General features: G+C 35.1%; 3 protein-coding genes across 4 annotated transcripts; 1 reads left to right on the top strand and 2 right to left on the bottom strand.

Moving 5' to 3' along the window:
• The first annotated feature begins 439 nt into the window (after nt 1-439).
• On the top strand, nt 440-6307 carry LOC129901313 (general transcription and DNA repair factor IIH subunit TFB4). Its single transcript, XM_055976457.1, has 11 exons — nt 440-608; nt 730-827; nt 940-1183; nt 1535-1581; nt 2375-2412; nt 2489-2534; nt 2715-2768; nt 2869-2937; nt 3727-3803; nt 4362-4457; nt 5830-6307. Exons 1-11 carry the CDS (start codon nt 578-580, stop codon nt 5900-5902), a joined length of 873 nt encoding a protein of 290 aa, XP_055832432.1. The 5' UTR covers nt 440-577; the 3' UTR covers nt 5903-6307.
• A 738-nt stretch (nt 6308-7045) lies between these two features.
• LOC129901097 (CASP-like protein 4A3) lies at nt 7046-10230 on the bottom strand. Its single transcript, XM_055976215.1, has 3 exons — nt 9475-10230; nt 8614-8749; nt 7046-7454 (listed from the first exon to the last, which is right to left on the bottom strand). Exons 1-3 carry the CDS (start codon nt 10080-10082, stop codon nt 7260-7262), a joined length of 939 nt encoding a protein of 312 aa, XP_055832190.1. The 5' UTR covers nt 10083-10230; the 3' UTR covers nt 7046-7259.
• Nucleotides 10231-13782: 3552 nt separating this feature from the next.
• Nucleotides 13783-20768, bottom strand: LOC129898631 (protein EXECUTER 2, chloroplastic). 2 transcript variants are annotated; one of them, XM_055973253.1, is made up of 11 exons: nt 20341-20768; nt 18671-18787; nt 18488-18553; nt 18136-18242; nt 17980-18061; nt 16761-17462; nt 16268-16394; nt 15833-15999; nt 15677-15751; nt 14349-14441; nt 13783-14224 (listed from the first exon to the last, which is right to left on the bottom strand). In XM_055973253.1, the coding sequence occupies exons 1-11, from the start codon at nt 20629-20631 to the stop codon at nt 14123-14125; spliced, it is 1929 nt and encodes a 642-aa protein (XP_055829228.1). In that variant the 5' UTR covers nt 20632-20768; the 3' UTR covers nt 13783-14122. The 2 variants fall into 2 exon arrangements, 1 of the variants encoding a protein (XP_055829228.1); XR_008769413.1 differs by having other exon boundaries at nt 14085-14224; nt 15667-15751.
• Between the last annotated feature and the right edge of the window lie 6094 nt (nt 20769-26862).

Raw genomic sequence — 26862 nt, 5'->3', positions numbered from 1 at the left:
TGCCTAATGCTGACTTTAAGTCATAAAGTTCTTAAAGTCAGTCAAAAATGAAAAGTTAGGATTCCTAACTTTTTTTTCCAAAGTGCTTAAAGTCATTTTCTTTGACCATGGAAATTATTTTTATATCCCTTATATTTTAACTAAATTCTCAAACTACCTTTTTTATTCTTTTAACCCTAAAATTCACATCATAAGCACTTTTATCCAAACACTCAACTGCTTATTTATAAAAATAACTTTCAGCACTTCAAAGTTCTAAAAACACTTCATACATAAAAGTTACTTTTTTTAAGCCAATCCAAATGGGCTCTTTGACTGACTTTAAAAATTTTACAGCTTAAAATTAGAGGCTTTAAGTTGGTTCGGGTCTAAATCTGGCGCCTTATACCACTCGGCCAAACAGTCTTCATGGTATGTTTTATAAATTAGATTAGTAACAAATAATATCAATGATAGATTAGTAATAACAAATGATACCAATTATACTTCCTACTTCTTAGTGATTAGTACAACGAACTCGACAGTACGCAGGATCGGCGACACTCTCTACCCTGACCGGTGAACTCAGGCGGCGGCCATGACTCCGATTTCATCAAAACTCTACGCAGGTCTCTCCTATCTCTCTCTGTAGTATGCAATAAGTTATATGGTAGTGGAATAAGAGAAAAACGACACATATGCATATAAATCATAACTATCAAATTAGTAATCTCTTTTGAATAATTTCAGATGATGTGAGCCTATTGATGGTTCTGCTCGATACAAATCCCTACTTCTGGAGCTCAATGAAGAACACTGCCTTCACATTCTCTAAATTCTTATCTCATGTAAACAAAATCCCAATACCCAAAATTTGTTTTTTTAAAAAAATTTAAATGAATAGTCTTGTATTTTGCATTTATTGAATTTTGATGCTGGAATTTATGGGGAAAAATGCAGGTTCTTTCCTTCTTGAATTCGATACTTTTACTGAATCAGATGAACCAGGTGGTTGTGATTGCAACTGGGTACAATTCATGTGATTATGTATTCGATTCGTCTACTTCATCAATGCAAAGGGCTGAGTGCTTGTTGGAGAAACTGGAGGATTTTGTGGATAAAGATGAGTCCTTGAGTGAAGAAGACTCTGTTGATGGAGTTGGATTTTCTCTGCTTTCTGGTTCACTTTCTATGGCTTTGTGCTGTATCCTCAATCAGTTCATGTTTTTTATTTTTTTATTGTCATTCAATTGCAATTTTAATGATTTTATCCAGAGAAGGATCCAAGATTTGAACTTGCTAGGTTCATCCTTTGAAGTTTTTTGCTCTGAATTTGTTGTACTTTTGAAATTATAGTTTCAGAATATAATATTTTGTTAAGATTTTAGTATTTTTCACTTATGTATTCACGTTTTTGTATTAAAAGATACTGAGTTTGGTTGAACCTGTAGCTAATAAGCTACATCTGCCACTGGTTTTTATCTGTTATGGTGCATAGCTTTGAATTCATGTTTGTTTAGAGGAAGTGCTTCTCTTGACTTGTGTGAACTGTTAGATATTCAACGGGTGTTTCGTTCAGGTCCTCTTCATCCACAGCCTCGGGTAAGTTCCTCATTTCAGAAGAAACTGAAAAAGGATTTTTCTGGGAATTTAGATTGGTGGAATTTGCTATGAGAATTTCTACTAGTATTTCTGTGGATTATGTTTATCTAGTTACATTTGTAGATGTTGTTCTTATGTGATATTTTCCTGGTCGATCCATTTGGGAGAGTAAATTTTAGTATTTATTAGCATAACATGTTGTTATGCCAAATATGTTATCCATGGAAATTTCTCTCGTCCAAGGGAAAAACGAACTACCAGGTTTCCCCAATGACTTCTTTGACCTTCTTATGTTTCATGTTACTTCTGAAAGAGTGTTTCTCTCAAAGGTGCATAACCAGCTTAATGGGGGGGGGGGGGTTTGGTAAGGTAATACTTTAATTTATTCTATGTTTTATGTATCTTAAACAAAACCATCAGTTAAATTTCAAAGTGTCCTGATTTATTTGTCCTGCAATTTTATCCAATGTTATAATGAAACTACCATACCCATCCTTATCAAGTAAAAAAAATGAAACTACCATTCCCAATAAAATGCCTACATTTTAGCTGCCATTTCCTGTCCCATTTCATGGGCAATTTCTTAATGTAACATTATCAGACATTGCTACATCATTGATGCCCTTTTGTTGTGTTTGCTAATTTGATCATTTACTGTCCTTTAGCAGTAAGGTAATTGTTAGGAAAAATTCGTGCTTTTTCCTGTTTTGTACTTTAAAATTTGATTCCTTTTCTGTTATAATGGGTATGAATATTGATATTTGCTAAGAAGTTGTGTCTGAAATTATGGCAGATATTGTGTCTGCATGGATCTCCAGATGGGCCCGGACAGTATGTTGGATTTTAGCCGCATCTACAATCTTCTCATTGTTAGGTTCTCTGCTGAAACATGTACTTTTTTTTGCAGATATGTTGCAGTCATGAATTCAATTTTCTCAGCTCAACGTTCAATGGTATATAGAGCATTAAGCAACTCTTTATTTTCAATTTTGTAATCGTTTCATTTCCTCCTAGATTAATTAGAAAGTTGTCTCATTGTCTTCATAAATGTAGAATTTATAAAGTTAGGGATCTGGACACAGATTGTTATATTGTAAGTGTACTCTATGAAATACAATGCATTTTTATTGCAGGTACCCATTGATTCGTGTGTAATAGGATCTCAGCATTCTGCTTTTCTTCAGCAGGTAGCATATCTATACCTGCAATTTGGTTTTATATCTGCTCTTTCCCAGCATGAGTTATATTTTGGCTCACTGATGTAATATGGTGCACATCTGGGGACAGGCTTCTTACATAACTGGTGGTGTATATTTGAAACCCCAAGTATCAGATGGACTGTTTCAATATCTCTCTGTAAGTGTTATTCAAATTGTTAATACTAAGTTATCTCTAGTTCCATTTTAACTCGTCAATAGCTTGTATCCAACATTGAACATCTACAGTTGTCTCCAGTGCTGCCTGATTTGGAAGCATGTTGAACAAGTCCTATACTTCGATTTGCTTATCGTATGTAATTTTTGTTTCCGAGGAGCTTACACTAAAAAAGACCTTCCGAAAGTTTTTGAATCTGGTGTCAAACTTTTGATATGTACTCCTATCTGTTGCGGTTGGATATACAGTGATCAACCAAGTACGGGCAATTTGTAACTCATGCTATTAAAAGGATATGACTGAAAAGTATCGATATACTTTTTGTGGACTTAGAAACACTTCTCCAAATGTCATCGGACTACCACAGTTCAATGACTTTTCCTTTTGCCCTCTAAAGTGAACAGTTCATGATTTGTCTCTGAGAGTAGGAAATGGTAATATCATGAATGAAGATGTATTGTTGTATGATCTTGTTTTCAACATTTCATTCACTTTTCATGGAAATGCAATGTCCCATTGCTACAACCACTTTCATAACTAGAATACAGTATCTACACCAGAAGTTATGTTGAAATCGACTGCTTATTAAAAAAGTTATTTCTCATCAATATGATATCATGTTTCTGTTACCACGTGTTTTCATTCTCCTGGTGTGATCTTTAAGATGGTCAAATGCCTTGTTTATTTTGAGATGTTTTATTTATAGAATGTCTTGTCTTGAGATCTGTAATTTTTCATTTGAAAATACTGACGAGACTGTAATAAATACAGACAGTTTTTGCGACTGATTTACATTCTCGGAGCTTTTTGCAACTTCCCAGACCTGTTGGAGTTGACTTTCGCGCATCGTAAGTGATTAGTTTGTCTTTTATTTAAATTATTTCTCATATGATGAGGTGGTAATATTATAATTGGTAAGTATCCTCATATTTTATGTACTCTTTTTCTTAAGTGCTTTATCCATCTAGATAAAATATTAGTGAGAATACTCACCAATTATAATATTGGTATCATCTGTTAAAACTGTCTTAACCATATCTTTCCAAACTCCAGCAGTTTTGAGCCATTACGAGTGTTAAGAACTTACGACTTACTTTGAGTGCAGCTTCTGATAAGATACTTATCCCAAAAAAATGAACACAATTTTTATCAAGGAGATCTATCCCACTAATAGCAAAAGCAGAGTGTTTATTGAATTTCAGGCTATCTGGACCCAAATAAATCTGTGTTCCAAATTTTACCTTAATCAAAAATAAATAAAAAAAGAAATATGTGCTCCAGTTTCCAGTCCATTCTGACAAATTCTTGAATTTAGCCCTAAATTGGTGTTGGGTTTACTCTTCGCTCCTCTTCACACTCAACTAAGTATAGCTTCTCATCTGATTATGTTTGTGACTAACTTTCAGGTGCTTTTGCCATAAAAACACTATTGATATGGGTTTCATATGCTCTGTTTGTTTATCAATATTCTGCAAGCATCACAAGAAATGCTCAACATGCGGGTGAGTTTCATTATATACTTAATGAAGTGTCTCATTGACAAGCTTTTCATTTCTCGTTAAGTATGCTGCTTTAAGAATAATGTTCCGTCCAAAAAGTCCACATGACCTTATGATCATGTCAGATGTTACTGGCAATACTGGTTACTTTTTGATCAGTAAGGAATAGGCAACCAAAACCAAGTGAATGCTGTGGAGTGTGCATTACAGAAAGCAAAAAATCTCTACTCCATTGCTGCACACATAAGGAGTTGAGGTAGTCTAATGAACAGCAATCCTAAATTCTATCAGGGAGAGTTGCCATGACTTACATGCCCTAGCTCCATTACATCAAGGTTTTCACAATTAAGCTAAAAGAAAAATACATCTGTTTAATCTATATACACTTTCATGTTTTCCTTCAAAGAATCTCTGGCTTCTCACCTTCCAGACCACCCACCAAATACGAGAAGGGAACTGGCAGTATTGGTTACTGTTCTGTATCAATCACTTGTTTCTTGTTCTCTTTTTAGTTGGAATCAGCTATATGAATCCTTTGTATCTTCGATTATAGTTTCATGTATCTGCTAGTTTCCTGGAAAGGTTGAGCTCTGAAAGCAATTATAGGGATAATAGGTGCAGTTAAAAAGTCCTATTAAAGAACCACTTGTTACTGGCTGGATGTTTGCTTTAGGAGGTGAAAAGGACGGGACCTAGATATAAGGAGAACATATAGTAACTGTGCCCTACTCCATTATTTAAAAAAAAGAAAAAGAAAACATTTGTTTGTGGTAGTCTGGAACAGAGAACTAGTTCTCATTCACCAGTGATGTCTCTTGCTGTTTTCTGTATTTCTTTTTCTTTTCCTTGGCTTTTGCTGAACTGAAGCAATGCATTGACAAAAGATATGTTCTAGTAGTTGATTCATTATTGACATTGTCTTGCTGGCTGGAGAAAGATGTGATGCATGCATATTTGCACTATAAGGAACTTAGGATCAATAATCAGTGGAGAAGAACACATTAAACATAGAAGCTGAGGCAATGGTGCCTACCTTGCACTTTCTTTAAATTGGGCTGTAACCTTTTTGCCTTCTGGTGATGTTTACTAACTGAATTACTTTAAGAGAAGATACATGAACACCACTCACCTAGTTAGTGCTAATGGAAAACTTATCTACATTTTAAGGATTCTTTTCTTGTTTCCTGAGAACATTCCATAACTAAACCAAAGGTACAGGAAAAAGGGTTGCTAATTCCAATTCAATATAATAGAAGTTTATTATGTAGTAGCCTCCTAACTGTTCTTCAACCACTCCACTGATAACTCAATTCATATAATAATGGATGCTTGAGTTTGGGAATTCTAATTTTTTGGTTCATGCCATCAAATGCAGATCAAATTTTGGAGAGGCACGAAAGCAGGATCCCTCAGCCTCGGATCAGAGGAGGACTCCAGATAGTAGTTGAACAGATAATCCTAAAGCCTATTTAACACCTCACAGGCCTTTGCCACAACTGCTTTCAATAGATTTCTTATGATATAAACTTCCAGATGGTTATGTTAAAGATGAGTCTAGATTGGGACTCATGATTCAAGACTATGTTTCAGCAGTAGGAAGAGGAATTAGGCAAATGAGTCGATATGTGTTCAGGTCAATTTTGGAGAGAGGAAGGTGAGGAGGACAGGTGGAAAGAGGAAGTTTTCTTGTTGCTGACCTTTTTCCAGTGTCAAGAACATCTTCTTCTCTAGGTGAAGGAATACATATGATGATTCTAACGAACTTGTCTGGATTTAAAGGACTTTCAATATAAAAATGTTATTGTCCAAGTGAAAGATGAAATAGAATTCCAAAACAAGTTTAAAGGTACAAATTTCAAGTCACAGTTACCAGACATCATCTTTCGAAATTTAGGTCCCTACTTTCTACTCGTCCTGTGATTAAAATTATTTATGGTATTTCCGTATTTTACCTTTCTTATAACAGATTTTTGCAGGTACATATAATGAAAATTTTATGGAATTTGAGACCGATTTCCCTGGTCTATTGATTTCTTATTATTGTTATTTGATGGTGGTATTTCAAACTGGAGACCTGATATGAGTTGTTTTTACAAGAATTTTTATCCTTTTGAAGTGGTCATTCATCATATAGGTCATTAGAGCCCATTTATAGCTTTTTTAGCACTTTTGGATTCTTTGGGTAAGATTAAAAAAAGTGTTTATAAGCACTTAATTTAATTTAAAATGTTAAAAATAAATCAAAAGTCATAAACTGAATTATAAGTCAAAATGAAAAGCGAATCCAATAAGGCTCTTAATTTCATGTATATCCCTAAACTCAAAGATTGATTTTATTTGTTTCGAGAACAGAGATCTGCAAATCAAGGAGAGAAAACATTCATGTTTTTTTCTCTTTCAAGAAATTCTATCTCGAAATCATGCCTTGAGGGGGGATGCTACCAATCCTACCAAGGACTTTATGAAAAAAAATATCCAGAAAGCGAGAGGTACTGGCCAAAAACCCGAATGGAGCTTTTTTGTTGAAAAAGGGTTCACATTCACACTGTTCAATACATCATAGTTTAACATATACCATATCCAAAAGAATATATGCATATTTAACATTATTTTTTTTTAGGTACTCAACAATACATTTTACTTAACCGGATTACTTTATTCCTCTGCAATAGGAGTGGGAAAAAAAAATTATACAGCTAAATCTATTAACTACACCTGTACAACTTCTGATCCACTAGACATAAACATTTCGTGCAGCAATTTCTCAAAATTACGCAATGGATAAATATGTAACTGATTTCAAGATCATGAGGAACTACGGTTGCAGAGGCTATAACCAGATATGATAGAGCTGAAGGCAAAAGCAACGAAAGCCAGGAAAGACATCGCGATTGATGCACTTGCCATTTCTGTGAACGCGTCTTTTCCCCAATTTGATGCCCAGTCGTCTACCCTTGTTGCAGAAGAAGAGGATGCAGACATAAGAAGATATGACAGTATCTGCACAGGTACGAGAACAAGAGACTAATCAGAGCATATATACACAGAACAACAACAAGACTAATAAAGCCAGATATGATGATACATAGAAGATAATTTGGTTGTAACTGGCATAATCATAATAAATTAAACAGACCCAGAAGTTTTCAACTGGCTAAATAGAAACTATACACTTAGGAGCTGAGTAAATGTCATGAACACTGCAACATATGACGAAACCTTAGGGTCCATAATCAGATGTACCTGGTCGTTTTTGAGTCAAAACACATTACATACAGGTATGCATATTAGGTTAGGTAACTGTTATTGGGTCAACATGTGCTTTGATAAATTTTGGCAATTGCAGTAAATTTCAATTAATTTCATTCTCAAATATCACTCATCTTCTTAGTTCATTGAAAAGTATGTAGTCACCTTCCTAATGATGAATTCATCCATAAGTTATTTAGCCCTGAATTCTTGCTCTCCAAGTGCTGCACCTCTTTACGGGAGGATCCAAACTCCAAATAGCTTTAGGAAGTTAATGAGTGTGTGTTATAATTAATTCTATAGGTTATCCGTTGTAGTCTCAAACACACAGCTGTATGGATTAGTAAAGGTACCTATAATTCTATCCTACCTAGTGCCAATCAAAATAAGGTTGTCCAAAGCCTATATGAGGCACTGAACAGTTTTTCTTCAACACTAAGAACTGAATGAAGTTATCTAATAGCTCCTAAATGAGGCACTTGGAAGTTTTTCTTTCTCACAAACCCCACCATAAGAATTCTGATAGACTCTAAACTAAAATAGTTTTCCATCTCCCAGTGGAACCGAGCCATCTACTTCTCAAAAACCTGTTCCCAAGGATCTAAATCATATGCCTCGGAGTGGAAAGGAAAATTGTTCTTTTTTTTGACTGGGCAAGACTTTGAACTAAAATCAACATAAGAATCTAAAAGCAGACTAAAGAAGCCAATGAAAAATGCTATTTTTCCTTCAAACAAGCAGCTCAATTGACTATATAGAGGTGGAATCATCCCGACTCTGCACCCTGCCCTGTTAGCAACATTCTAAGAGCCTATACGAATACCTAAGAGCAAAACCAATACCAGTTACCAATTTCATCTCAAACTAGAAACACTTATGGAAGTACACCAGTTGAAACGATATTACTTGCCTGATCCATTGAGAAATTGAAATGATATCGCATATGGTAAGAGAGAAAGTGTTTCCCAGTTGCCAAACTGTATGCTAGATCAAATGCTTGAAATCCAGAATATGCAAATCCAATAACATTAACAGCTACCAAATACCTGTGGCAAAAATTAGGTCTAACATTACTTAAAGCTGAGGAAAGCAGTTCATAAGGAAATAGTAAACGAGAAACAAGGAAAAAAATGAAAGAAAGAAATCAACTGTAAACCCCTAGGATCAACCAAAAATAGAACTACAGGACGTCTCTGCAACAGTCATCCATTAACTTAGTTTTCTTGGGAACCAACTTTCATATTACTCTCTCCGTTTCGACTTGTTTTTTTGGTTTTGACTTGGCATGGACTTTAAGAAATTAAAGAAAACTTTGAATCTTGTAGTCTTAAACTAAAGATATATATGTAGAATCTCTTCGATCTCATGGAAAGTTAGAACTAAAGAGTTGACAAAAAATTAAAGAGACATTCTTTTCGAAACGGACTAACAAAGGAAAGTAAACAAACAAATTGGAACGGATAGTATATGTTCTTTATAACATAATCTCACTATAACAGCCTGGACAAACGATGCCATTTATAAAGAGGTTTGACTGTATTTGCTTCTGATGAAAGGGTACTCCAAAGCCAGAAAAAACTCATCTACAGCTAAAACCTATCAGCTGAGGTGCATACAAGCTTGGTTCACACACTACTGCTATAATGAAGAAGAAAAAAAAAGAACTACAAGTTTCTGTGCAAAATTAGCCTCTCCACTTCAAAATGATTTCTTTACGATTGAAACAAAAATAACATAAGCAAGAAGAAGTTAAGGAAAAGAAAATGGTCACCTGTACTCTTTGTAGCGATCAAATGAATCACCAGTCCAACCTTGAGTTTTATCAGCTGCCATAACCGAAAAAGAAATCAAGCAAAAAATAATCTCACAAACCCTAAAACCCAAAGCCACCCTGTTCATCATAACATCCTTTTGCGACCTTTCAAGAATCGACTCCACAGCCGCCCTCGACCGCCTCTCACGGCCGACTTCTCCCCCTTCCACGTCAGCACCACCACGTACTGGACTCACCTTCGTCACCCCAGGTGCCATATCCTCCCTAACCGCCCTACTATAATACACCACCGGTGACCTCCTTTCCACCGCCGGCGGTGGGGTCGGCGGCAAACTCAAATTTTCCGACGAAGGTTTATGCGATGATCTGAGTGGGGAGAAGTGCTTGTCAACAGAAACTATTGCCTTTGAAGGTGATTTGGGGTTGTGGGGTTCAGGGAAAGGGTCATCAGAACGTAATGGCGAGTCGGATCGAAGAGGTGAGTAGAAAGAATCAATTGGACTCACCTGTGACTCTGTGTCCGACATTGATATATGGCTGCTGCTCTGTTTATGGAGATTCCGATGATTTGAACTGAAATTGGGTTCTGGGTTTGGATTTTTCATGGTGGGTTTCTTGAAAAATCTGATCTTTATTGGGAGATTTTGGAGGAAAAACAGAGGAAAAGTGAGTGAAGAAAATACTTTGGAAAAGAAAGTGGGCCGTCTGTCGATTCTTTTGAATCACTGGAGCAGTAATGAAGTATGTGTGAAGATCTATGGTTGTTATAGTGTTCTCTTCTATTAACCAATGTGAGAGTGCCAGGTGGAGTTTTTGGAATTTAGTATGACGTGGAGGGTAACGATTGATTGATGATAAATATAAGGATGGTCTGGCTCGGTAAGGACTTTTTTGTGCTCCGCTTAGGTTGTACGTGAATCTTTAAGGAAGTGATTCTTTACGTGATGTTATTGAAATGGTAATGCATGCTAAAATACGATGCTTTTTTTTTTCCCCATTAAAAATATTTGGAGTCAAAAAATTCATCAAAGGAGTTCAAAACACAAAAAAGTCAATGGATTCAACACTATTATATATACCTAAAATATAATTTTAATTATATATAGTAATTTTTCAGAAGTTCGGATAAATCCCGTGGGCATATTTGAGTCGTATACTACTATATTTTGTTGAGAAAAATTCACAAATAGCTACTATAAGTATCTTAATTATGCTCCTTAGCTACAGTTTGTCTAATTACGCTTCATAGCTATAGTTTCATTTGCTATAGGTATTTTTGTTTGTATATTTCGCTTGTCAATATACAAATAGGGTAAGTATATACAAATTATGTATTTATACATTTAAATTTTTTAAAAAACTTTGTTTGTATATTTTCCTTACCAATATACAAAAATGGTAAGTATATACAAATTATATATTTATACATTTAAGAAATTTTCAGAACTTATACAAATCAAAATGTATTAACAAATCATATACAAATAAGTTAATTATATATAAATTCTGAATTTATACAGTTATGAATCAAATCGGACAAATAGCTAGGATAAGCATATACAAATTTTGAATTTATACGATTAGGAATTGAATTATACAAATTTTAAATTTATATAATTAGGAATCAAATTATACAAATTAAATAAAAAGTTAATTAAATTATAACCGCGTTTAATAATTAACTGAAACTATAGCTTAAGTACATAATAACCATTAAATGTTTGTCATTTCGCGCAATTTTTTCTTTATAAGACTTTCCATCTATATTTATTTGCCCGTAATTAACTAGACACACCTTTTAAAAAATAATAGTAACAAATAAAGTAGTAATTTACTATATTGCCCTTATAGTTCGACTATAATGTAGGACACTTCCTACCTCAAATAACTTTTTCTTTTGGTGTTTACACGAAATTACAATAAACTAAGATAGCTAAATCATAAAAGTGAGGTAAAATGTGTACATAATTAATCGCGAGTAGTACTATAATTAGTATAAACACACATATACATTGATTAAGTTAAATATAAAATATTAATTGCTAAGTACTACTTCCTTTCGTCTTATATAAGTTCTTATATTTCATTTTTTTAGAATCAAATTATGTGAATTTTAACTAGCATTTTAAAATATATATTTTCAACAAACTAACATGAAAAAAATTATAACTTATGGTTTTTAATTAGGAAAAATTACCAAATTACACACCTTATATTCTTATATTTTTAATTATTTCCTACTATTTGTAAAAATTTCAAAAATTCCTCTTATGATACATACGAATGACGCTAATACATTGCGATTTGATACATAAGTCATTTTAATGATACATCGCTAGTTGATACAAACCAAACACACAATGTATCAGTAAAACAACTGCTATTTTTGTTGTGTTCATGAAATATTAGGTGTTATAAGCTGATTCATAAGTTTTATTGATATTACAATGTTTGATTTGTATCAACTAGCGATGTATCATGAAAATGACTTATGTATCAAATCTCGATGTATCAGCGTCATTCGTATGTATCAAAAATCTGGGGAAAAAAAAGGAAATTTGGATAATTACCCAAAAAAATCGGAATAAATTGTAATTGGGCTTTTTCGCTATGGGATTTAAGTAATCATCCCTTTTAATTATTGTATAAGTTTTGAATAGCTAGATTTTAAATATAAAATATTGAATTGACCTAATCTAATTTAACTTTGAAAATGAGTTAAATTGACTTTCAAAAAGGAAATTAAGCATGACACCTAAATTTGGGTAGTTTTAAATGCTGAAATTGAAATGTTAAAACTATATTATAAATTGTGATTCTTTCGTCACGAACTATCTTTTTAGTGATTTCAGACTGGCATTTTTGAACAAGAAAAAGCCAGAAAAGTTCATGCCATTTCTTTGTCCCACCTTATCTCTTTTGGTCTTTTTTATAAAGTTTCATGCTAATAATTTGCTATAAGAAGCTCCACTTCATACTACTATAAGATATAAAGAAATGCCTTATATAAAGAAATGCATTTAAGCTATTAGAAATTTTGTATTGAATCAAACCGTATCACACATCCTACACGGTTCCCAAAATTCAGCACTCACACTGTTAGTCGTCGTAATTATTAGTGAGGATGATCCCAGCTCTTTTTTCTTTTCTTCATGTTTCAGGATATGACACCCATAAATTTGACTAACGATCAGTCGATTCAAATAGACAGAATATATTAAGACCACCCTAAATTTGGTGTATTTTTTCCCCAGATCCTCGTACGCTATCAGTAGTCTTACTTACCCCTGAAATTAGAAACAACTAGGCTTAAGACAGAGAAGAAAGATTGTGACTTGCAGAGTGTGTTGACTGCAACAAAGTGAAATATGGTGGCAGGTGTGAGTAGGTATTAGTGGTCAAATCACTAGCATACTCATGTCTCTTTGAGGGCCCATAAAGTGTGTATCATTGCCAACATGCTTTAAAATAGCATATTAGATGGTATATTTATTTACCATTAGCAGTCCCTTTCATCAATTGTATTTCAAGCTTTTTGATTACATTTGATTGAAATCATTTATTAAGAATATTAATGTGGAAGGAACAGATGTCTTCTTATTTTAATCAAGCAAGGGGCTCAGAAACTTGGGAGTTAGAAAAAGAGCCAGATTGTGACACTCTTGCTTTCTTAGCACTTCAGTAGCAGCGGTGGCACGAGCAAGCAAAGGTAAATAAAGTTTTGTCAAGAGGATATAGACATACTTCAGGGTAGAGATAGCATCACATCTAAAAAAGGATTTAAGGTTTCTTTTACGTTAGGCTTTGTTGCAACAAAGACAGATTTTTGTGTTCACAAAAATATTTTTCTACTCCAAATGGAATCCTTCAAAACTAGGGATGTAAGATAGCTCATACTTTTCTGAAAAACTGAAAAGTTCTCTTAATACATTTGATTCCTGGGCCCTGGGTAATCATGGTAGTTAAGCAAAGGATTACATTCTTTTCTCTTATTAGTCTCTCTTACATATCATTCTTTTTGCAATTCCAAGTTGACCACGGTTAACATGTGATCAAGATGACCTCGGATCAAGGATTTGATTGGGGGGGGGGGGGGAGAGGAGAAGAAGAGAACAAAACAAAAACTTTCTTTCTACAAAGTGGAAGCACAAAAGGGACTTCTTTTGATCAAAGCTACCTATATTGCCTCGGAAAAGAAAAGAGTAAGCAACTAAAAGTGTGCTGCTATTCTGCCTTCCAGACACATGGTCTGTCACTTTCTTCGGCAGCTAATGTGAACAACTTTCTACGACCATAGAGAAGAGGAACTCATTAATATATATATATATATATGCATTTCAACTTCGCTAGAATACTATTATCCACATCATCTCGTGACAAAACTATGCATTACAAGATATGAGTTCTAGTGTATATGATGAAAACTGAAAGGATGTATCATTATTGGACAGCAAAACACTCACTATGGCAAAAAGGGAGGGGAAAGGGTTGGTTTTTCCAGTCACATTGCAGGGTGATGCCTCTCTGATAAAAACACTACAAAAGTTATCTGGCAAAAGGGGAAAACCTGTTGGAAGAAGGAATACGCTCTTCTCCTAGCCTAACCGCACAACTGGGTTCAAAGTCATACAACCAACTTGTGTCTTTACTCTGGTAGCTTCAAGCGATTGAAGAGTACAAGAAAGCTGTGCTCCGGAATGACATAAAGAAAGCCAAGGTCTGCACCTTTGAGGTGTGGCCCCATTCCCTAAGGAAAATTAACAAACATATGAATAGAAACCAGGACCTCTAAATTATGCCTTTCAACAAGTTGTGAGATAGAAAATCCAAGGGTAAAAAAGACAAGCAAGAATCCCCAGCAATTTTATTACCTTGCCGTTGAGTTGTAGAAGTTCTCCCTCAACCCACCTTGGGTTTTTGAAACCATATTCAGCTATTCTTCCTTGACCTTTGTAACCAGCAAGCTGGAAGAAACAAACATGATGAGTCACACCTGTAATTCTCGAGGAATCTAAACTGGATCATTTGACTGTTCTATTCTCAATGCATAGCTGACTTCCCATGTAGCCAAATTAGTTGATGCTAAGTCATGCTAAAACTAGGGCTCACCATGAAGAGTTGAATTCATCAGTGTAATACAGCATCATGGTTAACAACTAATGTTTTATGGGCACAAAATAAACAAACCATGTGTTAAGTGTATGATGTCCCAATTGTTTTAGCTTTTTAAGTTATCCAGGCTCAAAGCAATTTTAAATTTGTCAATTTTGAAGTAATGATTAAATGTTGAGATGCTGGTATATATATAACACTTTTTCATAAAATTATAGTGGTAGTAGCAATAGTAGAAGTAGTAATATTTGTTCCTTGAGCCGAGGATCTATCGGAAACAGTCTCTCTACTTTCCAAGGTAGGATAAGGTCTTCATACATAGTACCCTCCCCATACCCCACTTGTGGGATTACACTGGGTATGTTGTTGTCGTCGTCGTCGTTGTTGTTGCAGTAGTAGTAATATTTGTCTCCACTCTCCAAGCCACTTAATTAATCCAAAAAGAATCTGTGACATCATACCAGTAGAGGTAGAGGTCACCAAGGCTTAGGCGGATGGAAACAATTCTCTTACTATCATCTTTCTTGGTTACTAATGTTGTTATTCCTACTCCAGATCTTAAACTGCTTGGTAACCCCTTTTACGGCACCTATCATCAGTAATGTTTTTCATTGTATCTAAATTTCATACCAAAAGGATTAATGACCAATTTGAAATTAATCACTTTGACATCAATAAATGAAGAGACACGAGCAATTTTGTATGGAGAGTAAAAGCATAACTATCAGGAATCCTCACCAAGTAGCACATATTGGATTGTTAGCTTTATCTGCTTATAGCAGAGATGTAATTTTGAAATATTAATATTTACATGACATAAGCAATTTCTCAAAACGATGTTGAAGTTCATTAATCAGTCATCTTTTAGAATTATGATCACAGAAACTTGAACGTTCTCTTCTTTCAAAAACAAAACAAAAAATCAACGTTTTCTATACGTAGTCCATCAGAGCATGGAACAAATAATAAGTAGCATGAAAAGGGGGACAGTTGAAGATACTTTTGGTAACTAAGACATAGTTCAACCTGGGAAATCCAAAACAATGCTAACCACACAACACGAGAAGCAGACTCAACTATTGCTTACCACACCAAGTTCATCTGGATACATCCCCCTGTTGGACAAACGACTTCCTTTACTTATTTTAGCTCGAAATGTCACCTGAAAATCAAAAGCTTTACAAATCATTAGGCTTTCATACGAAGAAACAAAAAAAACAAGTTTCAGGGTGAACTATCGAACCTGGCCTGCAGGCACATTGATATCCCCTGTTAGCTTTACTGCCTCAACATACTCAAAGAACTCCACATTAGAGGATTTATCAGCATCATTTACATTCCAGTTACCATATTTCCGCCTTAATTGCACTACCTCAGTTCCATAAGGTCCAAATGCACCAACATATAGACCTAGAATTAAGGGAAAAAACTACATTACTGACAAAGTCCCACATATCAGCTCTCTCCGCACCCCATCTCTTCCTCCTGGTATAGTGAAGGAGAAATGCATACCAACGCATATTCACGTGGAGGTCTCGCGGGTATGGAGGAATGTAAATTTTAGTATGGGACATGGCAGTATTTATATTTGTGTTTACAAGAGAGAGAGAGAGAGAGAGAGAGAGAGAGAGAGAGAGAGTTAGAGAGAAAGAGAAGCGGGCACAAGGGAATGTCTTACCTTCAAAAGGATCTAAATCCCCAGGAGAGGTTGTAATTCGACTAAAACTTGTGTATTCAGATAATTTGTATCGCTTCTGTGCCTGACTAACTGCAAGCTTTAGCATCTCTTTTACATCTCTAGAAACCTACAGCAAGCGTACATTTGATGAATCAATAAAATAATACACCTAAAATTATTGAAGCCATAAAATCTTGACAATGCAAAAGCTAAATCTTAAAATAGAAGGAGAAAAATAGAAAGGCAACAATCTGAAAAAGGTGATGAGTCTCCTGACAACTTCTCACTTAGGACCAGATACTCTCTTAAAATGACGAGGTAGCTGGTTGACTTTCCATCATTTTACTTTGTGATGATGGAATAGAAACTAGAAGTTTCCTCTAATTGTAAAAACAACAAGAGAAATCGAAATGATAGAGCTCCCTGTGGCATTACATGATACCTCAGACCACAACTACCGGCAGAATGTAACGATAGGAATATGTTTGCATACTTTTGAAGAAACTTTATCAGAACTCCAAAATGCCTTGGCCACATCAGGGGGCAATAGTTCAGAGATACCCTGAGCTGCAATAGCTGCCTCATTAACACTAGATGCAGTATTTTCTTCAACATCATGATCTCCAGGTCTCTTAGGAATGTGAAGCACAAAGGAATCCCTTGCCACATCTTTGATCTCGACAGGTAAACGAACAAACTCGTCCTTTACTGGATTGTCTTCTTTATTATGTAATACACCCCCTACAAAAAGCTTGGTATCTACAGTTTTTCCTTCTTCACTTGTGCCACTATCTCCTCCTACAGTAACTCGATCAGGATTCATGTTATCCAAATCACTAGTTGTTCCATCCGTCTCCTCACTGGAAATAGTGTTCTCATCTTCTTCTTCCAGAAATTGCTTCACTGAATCGCCATCATCTGTTATTTCTTCTGTAATATTGACTTTCATTACTTTCACTTTCAGATCAGGTATTTTATCTTTAAGAAAATTTATCACACTTCTTATTCCCTCTTCAGCAGCTCCCTCAAAATCTATGCTCTTCTCATTGCTTTTTTCTGCTTCAGCTTCATCTACTTTAACATCAATTACAGCTCTGTTCTCAATTTCAGCAGATGAAGGTCCCTTCATTGGCTTAGACTTGGATGATGGATTTGAACTTGCTGCACTTCCTTTGGCTCGCTGCAAGAATACCACCTGGCAGGGGTAACAGACATCAGAAGCAGCATTAACACAGTCAAGGGGACAGTTCATCATATAGAATCAACCCTGAACAACAGCAACATTTAGATAAAGTGCAAGACACTGATAGCTATCAGAGTACACCTAAATATGACTACTAACTGAAGGAAATGTTTTTCTGATTTGAGTTTAGGAAAAGGTAACAGTGAGTTAGCTCATCTTGGAAACATATAGTGAAACCTTCCAGCACAATGTTCAGGTTATCACAATGAATGGGTATAATGACACAAAACAAGCTATCACTTGGTGCACATGTGGATATCTGCTCGCTGTCCACTTTATAACAAAAATACATTTGAGAATCTGTGTCAGCATGATGATTTAATCAAGAAATGTGAAAGGAAATCCTCATTTTCGTGGTAGCTCAGTGACAGACAAACAGTAGACACCAGCAAAGTTAAAAGATAAAAAGTAAGATAAAAATGAATAACACAAAACTTCATAAACAAGATCGGTCGCAGTTGCACGTCACCTGCATGTTGTAAGTATCATTTCCATCTTTGACAACAAAAATCTCAAACAGTGGAGTTCCAGGAGAGGCTTTGACCAACTGTCTGAAATAACCAACTCAGCTCATCAAAAATCAAAAAATGACTAGCAACTTTAACTTCCAGCTTTGTATTCTTACTTTGGAGTATAACTTCTGCCGATAAATCTGCCCACACCTGGAGTAATACGTATTAGTCTACCAAATGGATCATCTGAATCTTTTGAATAGCCAACCCACCAACCAACCTGCAGTTTGAAGGGAAAGAAGAGGTGAGGGAAGGTCAGTCATGAACTTAACATGACTATATAGGTGGTTCTGAAGTGAAAAGGTAATCTATCATACAGACATAAAAAGACACAAACACAGATTTGATACATGATAAATAAATTTTAAAAAAAGTTGTATGCATGGTTTTATGCCAGTAATATGGTTGTATAACAAGGCTCACTAAGGGGCCTACAGATTTAAGTGTTTAGCTGATAAGTATTACCAAGCCACTTCCCGTACTTCGGCACAATCTTGAAGCATCATGATAACGCTCTTCATCTATTGCATTCTGGAGGCAGAACGAGAAAAGAAATCATTGTCAATATTCAGGTGCAAACGAGGACCAGTGGAGACAGAAACTCAATGGATAATGGGAGCTTAATGCTATTTTAACTGCAATTAATACCTTCAACATGGACATAATTTCAGCAACCGAATCCTTTGATGTAGCTTCTGCAATAGATGCTTTCAATTTTGCAGCTTCTTCAAAGTCTTCCTTATCTATAGCTTCTTCAAGTTGAAACTGTAGTACATACAACCAGTTAGAACTCATAGGAATCAGCATTTCTTGGGACTTTTTTAATACAAAAATATAACCATCTGAATTCATTTATATTGGAACCACATGTTCCATAGGGCACCTTCTCAAACATTTAAAAGAAGCATACGAAAATTGCTATTAGATAATCAAAAAAAAGGATCTGCTCATGCAAATATAAGAGGAAGCATTTGGCGGTCACTTATATGACAGAAAAGCAGCAGAAAAGAAAATCAAATATCAATTGAATATGACGACCTATCAGACAAGATCGTGTTTACCATTTTCTTGGTTGTCTAGTGGAGTTTCTTGGACCATTGAATGGTTGAGACACCAGTGGAATAGACTAGACAAATGGATCACAATGTATCTAAATTCTTCACTAGGGAACTGAAGTGTGATGTTATAAAGTAACAACCAACTCGTAAGTTTCCCATCTACCCACCTATTTCTAGTAAATGCAAATTAAAATATGGAGACCATATATGTGTACCTGTACTAAAAACAACTGAAAAACAAGTATTCTCCTCTTTTATTAGAACTGAGGAGTTTCATCTGGACTAGCAAATAATGAAGAAGTGGCATGTCAGCACTGATTTGTACCACTAAACTTGGCTTTAGAGAGTGGTAAAGCAAGATATACATTCTTTAGGGACATAAAAAGAGATCCATTGCATTTATAAAATTTGCATGCAGACCAACTCTGTCAGCTCCCTATTAGTGTTGCTATTTTTTTTGCTGTCCAGTTTCTAAAATGACTTGATAATTCAAATATCTTGAATATGGAATTGTGAATCCCTCTTTCGTGAGTTGTTGATACCATAGGACCTTTCCCCATGTCCCATATGGGAAGAATAGACAGCCTTGGTAGTTATATGCTATCCCCTTCTCTGCTCCTTGAGGCAGTTTTTCTAGCAGAAGACTTGCTGCCAATTCTTGCGTGAACTGTTGAGATACCAACACTAAGTGTGTAGAGGGAAGAATGCCTCACGGTACAAGAGACTACCTCAGGGTACTCCCAAGCCTCAAAATATACAAATTCCATACCAATCAGCTGTTGAAGTTTATTTCTGTCCTTGGTGATATACTGGTTTCAAAATCATAAATGTGATCAAGTTACTTCATTTCTCTATGGTCATCACTCATCCTCTTTATTTGTTTTATAAGTATTTCCAATTAGCAACAAGCAAGTGTGAAATTCATCCCCATAAAATATGAACCACATAACTGATTCAAAGCATAATTCTATGTGTATCAGAATTCAGAGCAACTACATCATACAATTTTCAGCTTCCATCCTCAAGTTGACCAAAAGAAAAGGAAGTTAACATGGAATCAATAAAAAATACGACTGCATGAAAAAACTGTAACAGATATCCTCAATCCAGAAGCAGTTAGAGTCAACTATACAAATCCTTTATATCTATTCAGGTCTAATTGGGCCAAATACCGAAGAATTTGTGATTATTATGGAAAAATTGGAGAATCTCGTTTACAGATTCTCCAAATCTCACACTGAATATAAAAAAGAAAGGTACCTTCAAGACAGAGGCATAGCTCTCAGCTTGTTCAATTTCAGAAAAATATCTAGTCCAGCGGTTCCAATCCCAATCTGAGGAAGAAGTGAAGCAGGTATTGTTACAATTTTCATCAGCAGAGGGATTTGAGGTGCTGTTTACAGTAACGCATCGGCAACAAAGCCTCGAGCTTTTGGTGTTCTTAAGAAATGATTTATTTGGGAAATTGACGAAATAATTAGAAGAAGCTGATGAAGAAGAAGACGGTGAAAGACGAACAGTGGCCGCAGCCCAAGCGTTGGCCGCAGCCATATCTACTATTCTTCTTCTTCTTCTCCGTTTAGTATTCTATGGTGATTTCTGTTTGTGGATAGAATAAGATATTTTCCGCCGATTGGAAACACAGAAAGACTTCATGGTTTTGCACAAGCACCACTGGGCCTACTCTTTAATTGTCTTTTTTCAGGTTTCCTTAATATGTCTCTGTTGTTATAAATATACTATCTTGAACAAAATAAGGAAGAGAAAATAAGGGAAAAAGAGAGAAGGATGAATTGAAAGGATAATTGCCGTGTATTGTTTTTCTGTCTATGCATAATTCTTCACATTTTGCCTATATTTATAGGCATATAAAGAAGTAAATACCAAGTGGGCAAGTTGCCCACTTTGAGTGGGGCCCCACTTGGGATTAAGACATCCACCATATCCATTATAATTTAACACTCCCCCTTGGATGTCAAAAAAAAAAATTCTAGTGAAAAAACAATATATACAGAGTTATTCTGAACACCTATAGACGATGTGCCTCATTAAAATCTTACTAGAAAAAACTCAGTGAGAAAAAGCCTAGTGAAGAAAAAAGAGTACACATATCTGGTAATACGCCTTGAGTGCTGCCTCATTAAAAACCTTACCAGGAAAACCCAGTGGGACAAAACCTTGGTTAAGGAAAAAAGAGTGCAGCGCGTATTTACTCCCCCTAATGAAAGCTTCATTTGATATTTTGGAGACGACGCATTCCAACCTTATGCCTTAGCTTCTCAAAAGTTGATGTTGGTAATGCCTTTGTGAATAAATCTGCAAGATTATCACTTGAACGAACTTGTTGTACATCAATTTCACCATTCTTCTGAAGATCATGTGTGAAGAATAATTTTGGTGAAATGTGTTTCGTTCTGTCTCCTTTTATGAAGCCACCTTTCAATTGAGCTATGCACGCGGCATTGTCTTCGAATATAATTGTGGGTACTTTAACATTATTTTCCAGACCACATCTTTCTTTGATGAACTGTATCATCGATCTCAACCACACACATTCTCTACTTGCTTCATGTATTGCTATTATTTCAGCATGATTTGAAGAAGTAGCAACAATGGACTGTTTTGTAGATCGCCATGATATAGCAGTCCCTCCGTGTGTAAACAGATAACCTGTCTGAGATCGAGCTTTATGTGGGTCTGATAAATAACCTGCATCTGCATAACCAATAAGGTCTACGCAACCTTTGTTAGTATAAAACAAACCCATATCAATAGTACCCTTCAGGTATCGCAAAATATGTTTGATACCGTTCCAATGCCTTCGCGTTGGGGATGAACTATACCTTGCTAGCAAATTAACAGAAAATGTTATATCAGGCCTAGTTGCGTTAGCAAGATACATAAGTGCACCAATAGCACTAAGATATGGTACTTCAGGACCAAGAATTTCTTCATCCTCTCTTGGAGGTCGAAATTGATCTTTTTCCACTTCAAGTGATCGAACAACCATTGGAGCACTTAATGGATGTGCTTTGTCCATGTAAAATCTTTTTAAGATTTTCTCAGTGTAGGCAGATTGATGGACAAAAACTCCGTCTGCTAAATGTTCAATTTGTAGGCCTAGACAAAGTTTTGTCTTTCCGAGATCTTTCATTTCAAATTCTTTCTTTAGATATTCAATCGCCTTTTGGACCTCTTCAGGGGTTCCAATAAGATTTATGTCATCAACATAAACGGCGAGTATCACAAACTCTGATTCCGTTTTCTTAATAAAAACACATGGACAAATAACATCATTAATATAACCTTCATTTATTAAGTACTCACTTAGGCGATTATACCACATACGCCCTGATTGTTTCAGACCATATAATGATCTTTGGAGTTTTATTGAGTATACTTCTCGAGACTTTTTACATGCTTCAGGTAATTTTAATCCTTCTGGGATTTTCATGTAAATTTCATTATCAAGTGAACCATAAAGGTAAGCTGTAACCACATCCATTAGGTGTATTTCAAGATTTTTATGTACAGCTAAACTGATGAGATATCGAAATGTTATTCCATCCATAACCGGTGAATATGTTTCTTCATAGTTGACTCCGGGTCTTTGAGAGAATCCTTGTGCAACAAGGCGTGCCTTATATCTTACAATTTCATTTCTCTCATTTCGTTTTCTAACAAAAACCCATTTATAGCCAACTGGTTTTACACCTTCAGGGGTTTGGACTACAGGTCCAAAAACCTCACGTTTAGCAAGTGAGTCTAATTCTGATTGAATTGCCTTTTGCCATTCTGGCCAATCACATCTACGTCGACATTCTTCGACGGATTTAGGCTCAAGATTTTCACTATCTTGCATGAGGTTAAGTGCAACATTATATGCAAAAACATTATCAACCGTGATTTTAGATCGATCTAAATTTATCTCATCACCGAAAGAATTTATTGAAAGTTCTTCATTTACTTGAGTCTCGGGTTCATTGATTTCTTCAGGAATATCAGGATTACTCAAATCTTGACCTTCTTCAGGAGGTTCTATTGTAGTATCATCTTTATTATTTCTCACGCTTCTCTTTCTAGGATTTTTATCCTTTGAACCCAACGGTCTACCACGCTTCTGGCGTGTTTGGGATTCAGAAGCTATGATATTTGTAGATGGTCCTTTTGGGACATCAATCCGGATAGGTACATTCACTGCAGGGATATGTGACTTAGTTATCCGTTTTAAATCAGTAAATGCATCTGGCATTTGATTTGCTATTTTTTGCAAGTGGATGATCTTCTGGACCTCCTGTTCACATGTACGGGTACGTGGATCAAAATGTGATAGTGATGAAACTTTCCACGCAATTTCTTTTTCTTTTTCGGGTTCCTTTTTCTCTCCCCCTAATGGCGGGAAAATTGTTTCATCAAACCGACAATCTGCAAATCGAGCAGTGAATAAATCTCCAGTCAACGGTTCAAGGTATCGAATTATGGAGGGTGAGTCAAACCCAACATATATGCCCAACCTTCGTTGAGGGCCCATTTTTGTACGTTGTGGTGGTGGTACAGGCACGTATACCGCACAACCAAAAATTCTTAAATGGACTATATTTGGTTCATGACCAAATACTAATTGTGATGGAGAATATTTATTATAATGTGTCGGTCTGAGACGTACAAGTGCTGCTGCATGTAAGATAGCATGACCCCAAACAGTAATTGGCAATTTTGTTTTCATTAGTAAAGGTCTTGCTATCAATTGTAGGCGCTTTATAAATGACTCTGCAAGGCCATTTTGAGTATGAACATGTGCAACAGGATGTTCAATTTTTATCCCAATTGATAAGCAATAATCATTAAAAGCTTGGGATGTAAATTCTCCAGCATTATCAAGGCGAATGGCCTTAATTGGATAATCTGGGAATTGCGCTCTTAATCTTATTATTTGTGCTAACAACTTTGCAAACGCCAGGTTGCGAGATGATAATAAGCACACATGAGACCATCTAGATGATGCATCTATTAGGACCATAAAATATCTAAACAATCCACTAGGTGGATGAATAGGTCCACATATATCTCCATGTATACGCTCTAAAAAGCCAGGAGATTCGATGCCAACCTTCAGGGTCGATGGTCTGGCAATTAATTTGCCTTGATAACAAGCAGCACATGAAAATTCATCATTTGTAAGAATCTTCTGGTTCTTTAACGGATGTCCAGTTGAATTTTCAAGAATTCGTCTCATCATTATTGATCCAGGATGACCTATTCGATCATGTCATAGCACAAATATATTTGGATCAGTAAACTTCTGGTTTACGATCATATTTGCTTCAATTGCACTAATTTTTGCATAATATAGGCCAGATGACAGAGTTGGTAATTTTTCCAAAATATATTTCTGGCCTGAGACACTCTTGGTTATACCAAGATATTCAATATTCATTTCATTTAGTGTCTCAACATGATATCCATTTCTGCGGATATCTTTAAAACTTAACAAGTTTCGTGAGGATTTAGAAGAAAATAGTGCATCTTCTATAACAATTTTTGTTCCCTTAGGCAGAATTATAGTAGCTCTTCCGGAGCCTTCTATCATTTTTGAATTACCAGAAATTGTAGTAACATTAGCTTTTCTTCTAAGTAAATCGGAAAAATATTTCTCGTCTTTAAATATAGCATGGGTTGTTCCACTATCAATTACACAAATATCCTCGTGATTTATCATTGATCCAAACAAGATTTGAGGCATTTCCATATTTTCTTCACAAAGAAAGAAAGTCAATATTATAATTAATACATAATTTATTCTACAAAATTTTATTTTATTACATGGATCTAGAAAAATACAAACATAATATTTAATACATTTATTTTGTTACATGGATCTAGAAAATTACAAACATAATATTTAATACATACAACAACAAAGAGAATTGCTTAAATATTATCGGGCTTATCAACATTCATATTTACTTCTGGAAAATTAAAGAAATCAGCTACATCCAAATGCATGGGCTCAATATTGTCCTCAGAGATAAAATTTGTCTCTGGATTATTTTCTGCCCTCTTTAACGATGCCTGATATAGCTGAACCAAGCGTTTTGATGACCGGCAAATACGCGACCAGTGCCCCACACCTCCACATCTATGACATATTGTTTCTGAATTATTCTTCGGTAAAGCTTCTGGCTTTTTACCCTGCCTTTTATATTGCTGGTTATTTCTCGGTGCCAGCCGAGCATCATGATTAAAATTTCTTCTTTGACTACGACCACGACCACGACCACGACTGGGGCCATGGCCTCTTTCTCGTTGGTTAGAATTTGCCTGATTCACTTCAGGGAGTGGCAAAGAACCAACTGGCCGACTATCATGATTTTTCATTAATAGTTCATTATGTCTTTCAGCAATAAGAAGGTGAGAAAGTAATTCAGAATATTTTTTAAAGCCTTTTTCGCGATATTGCTGCTGCAGGAGCATATTCGCGGGTGGAAATGTGGAGTATGTTTTTTCAAGTTTATCTTGTTCCGTGATTTCATCTCCGCATAAAGTTAACTGAGCTATAATTCTAAATAAAGCAGAATTATATTCAGTTATATTTTTAAAGTCCATCAGTCTCAAATTTAACCAGTCATAACGTGCTTGTGGAAGCATGACCAACTTCAGGTGGTCATACCTTTCTTTTAAATTTTTCCACAATTTCAAGGGATCTTTTAATGTAAGATATTGTAATTTAAGACCCTCGTCAAGATGGTGGCGGAGGAAAATCATAGCTTTTGCACGATCTTGACTAGATGCCGTGTTATCATCTTTGATGGTGTCTGCCAGACCCATTGATTCAAGATGAATTTCGGCATCTAGTGCCCATGAGGAGTAATCTTTTCCAGAGATATCCAAAGCAACAAATTCAATTTTTGAAATATTTGCCATTTTATGAAAAGAAAATTAAATAAAATTCTTACCGCTTTTTGTTACCTTCAAAAACAAATAGCCAGAGCCTCGTGCTGATAACGTGTTATAAATATACTATCTTGAACAAAATAAGGAAGAGAAAATAAGGGAAAAAGAGAGAAGGATGAATTGAAAGGATAATTGCCGTGTATTGTTTTTCTGTCTATGCATAATTCTTCACATTTTGCCTATATTTATAGGCATATAAAGAAGTAAATACCAAGTGGGCAAGTTGCCCACTTTGAGTGGGGCCCCACTTGGGATTAAGACATCCACCATATCCATTATAATTTAACATCTGTAATATTTTTATTTGTCCACAATTAATTTTACATAATTCTTAAAAAATTATAAATAAAATAATAATTTTATTATATTATTTTTTAAATATAATATTTTTAAAAATATAATAAAAGTATGACTACTAATTAATGATAAAAATAAATTAAAAATTAAATATAAATTATTTCTAGATTTTATAAATTAGACAAATATTATTAAATATATATTTTTAATATAATAGATAAATAAAATAGACGGAGTGAGTAATATATTCTCTTTCATTTTTCTACAAATATTGCCTCCTAAAAGTAATTGTCATCTCATCTTTCTTTATAACCCAAATTTTCTTGTTTTTTAATTATTAATTAAGTAAAAGAAAATTTAAGGAATGCTAGTTACACAACAGCTGTACACATTAACTATATACTTTTTAGTTTTTACACTACGCAGGGTCTAAATGTAAAGTTTGTTCCAAAAAGGACAGATGCGTCGTCAATTTACAGGTGGTGGTTTCGTTGGAAGTTCATGTTAGAGTCTTTATTAAATTTCAATCGC

Source organism: Solanum dulcamara, chromosome 8 (assembly GCF_947179165.1).
Source record: "Solanum dulcamara chromosome 8, daSolDulc1.2, whole genome shotgun sequence".
Taxonomy (NCBI): Eukaryota; Viridiplantae; Streptophyta; class Magnoliopsida; order Solanales; family Solanaceae; genus Solanum; species Solanum dulcamara.
The sequence above is the reverse complement of the archived record's forward strand: the minus strand, read 5'-3'. Positions and strand labels throughout refer to the sequence as shown.

Coding starts and splice junctions, on each gene's coding strand:
- LOC129898631 (XM_055973253.1), bottom strand. CDS start 20,631: ATGGCTGCGGCCAACGCTTGGGCTGCGGCCACTGTTCGTCTTTCACCG. Junction 18,062..18,135: donor GGCAGAAGTTATACTCCAAA/GTAAGAATACAA, acceptor TGGTTATTTCAG/ACAGTTGGTCAAAGCCTCTC. Junction 15,752..15,832: donor TCAATGTGCCTGCAGGCCAG/GTTCGATAGTTC, acceptor TTTGATTTTCAG/GTGACATTTCGAGCTAAAAT.
- LOC129901313 (XM_055976457.1), top strand. CDS start 578: ATGACTCCGATTTCATCAAAACTCTACGCAG. Junction 2,413..2,488: donor TCTCCAGATGGGCCCGGACA/GTATGTTGGATT, acceptor TTTTTTTTGCAG/ATATGTTGCAGTCATGAATT. Junction 3,804..4,361: donor GGAGTTGACTTTCGCGCATC/GTAAGTGATTAG, acceptor ACTAACTTTCAG/GTGCTTTTGCCATAAAAACA.
- LOC129901097 (XM_055976215.1), bottom strand. CDS start 10,082: ATGAAAAATCCAAACCCAGAACCCAATTTCAGTTCAAATCATCGGAAT. Junction 8,750..9,474: donor GATCGCTACAAAGAGTACAG/GTGACCATTTTC, acceptor TTTTTGCCACAG/GTATTTGGTAGCTGTTAATG. Junction 7,455..8,613: donor TCAATTTCTCAATGGATCAG/GCAAGTAATATC, acceptor GTACCTGTGCAG/ATACTGTCATATCTTCTTAT.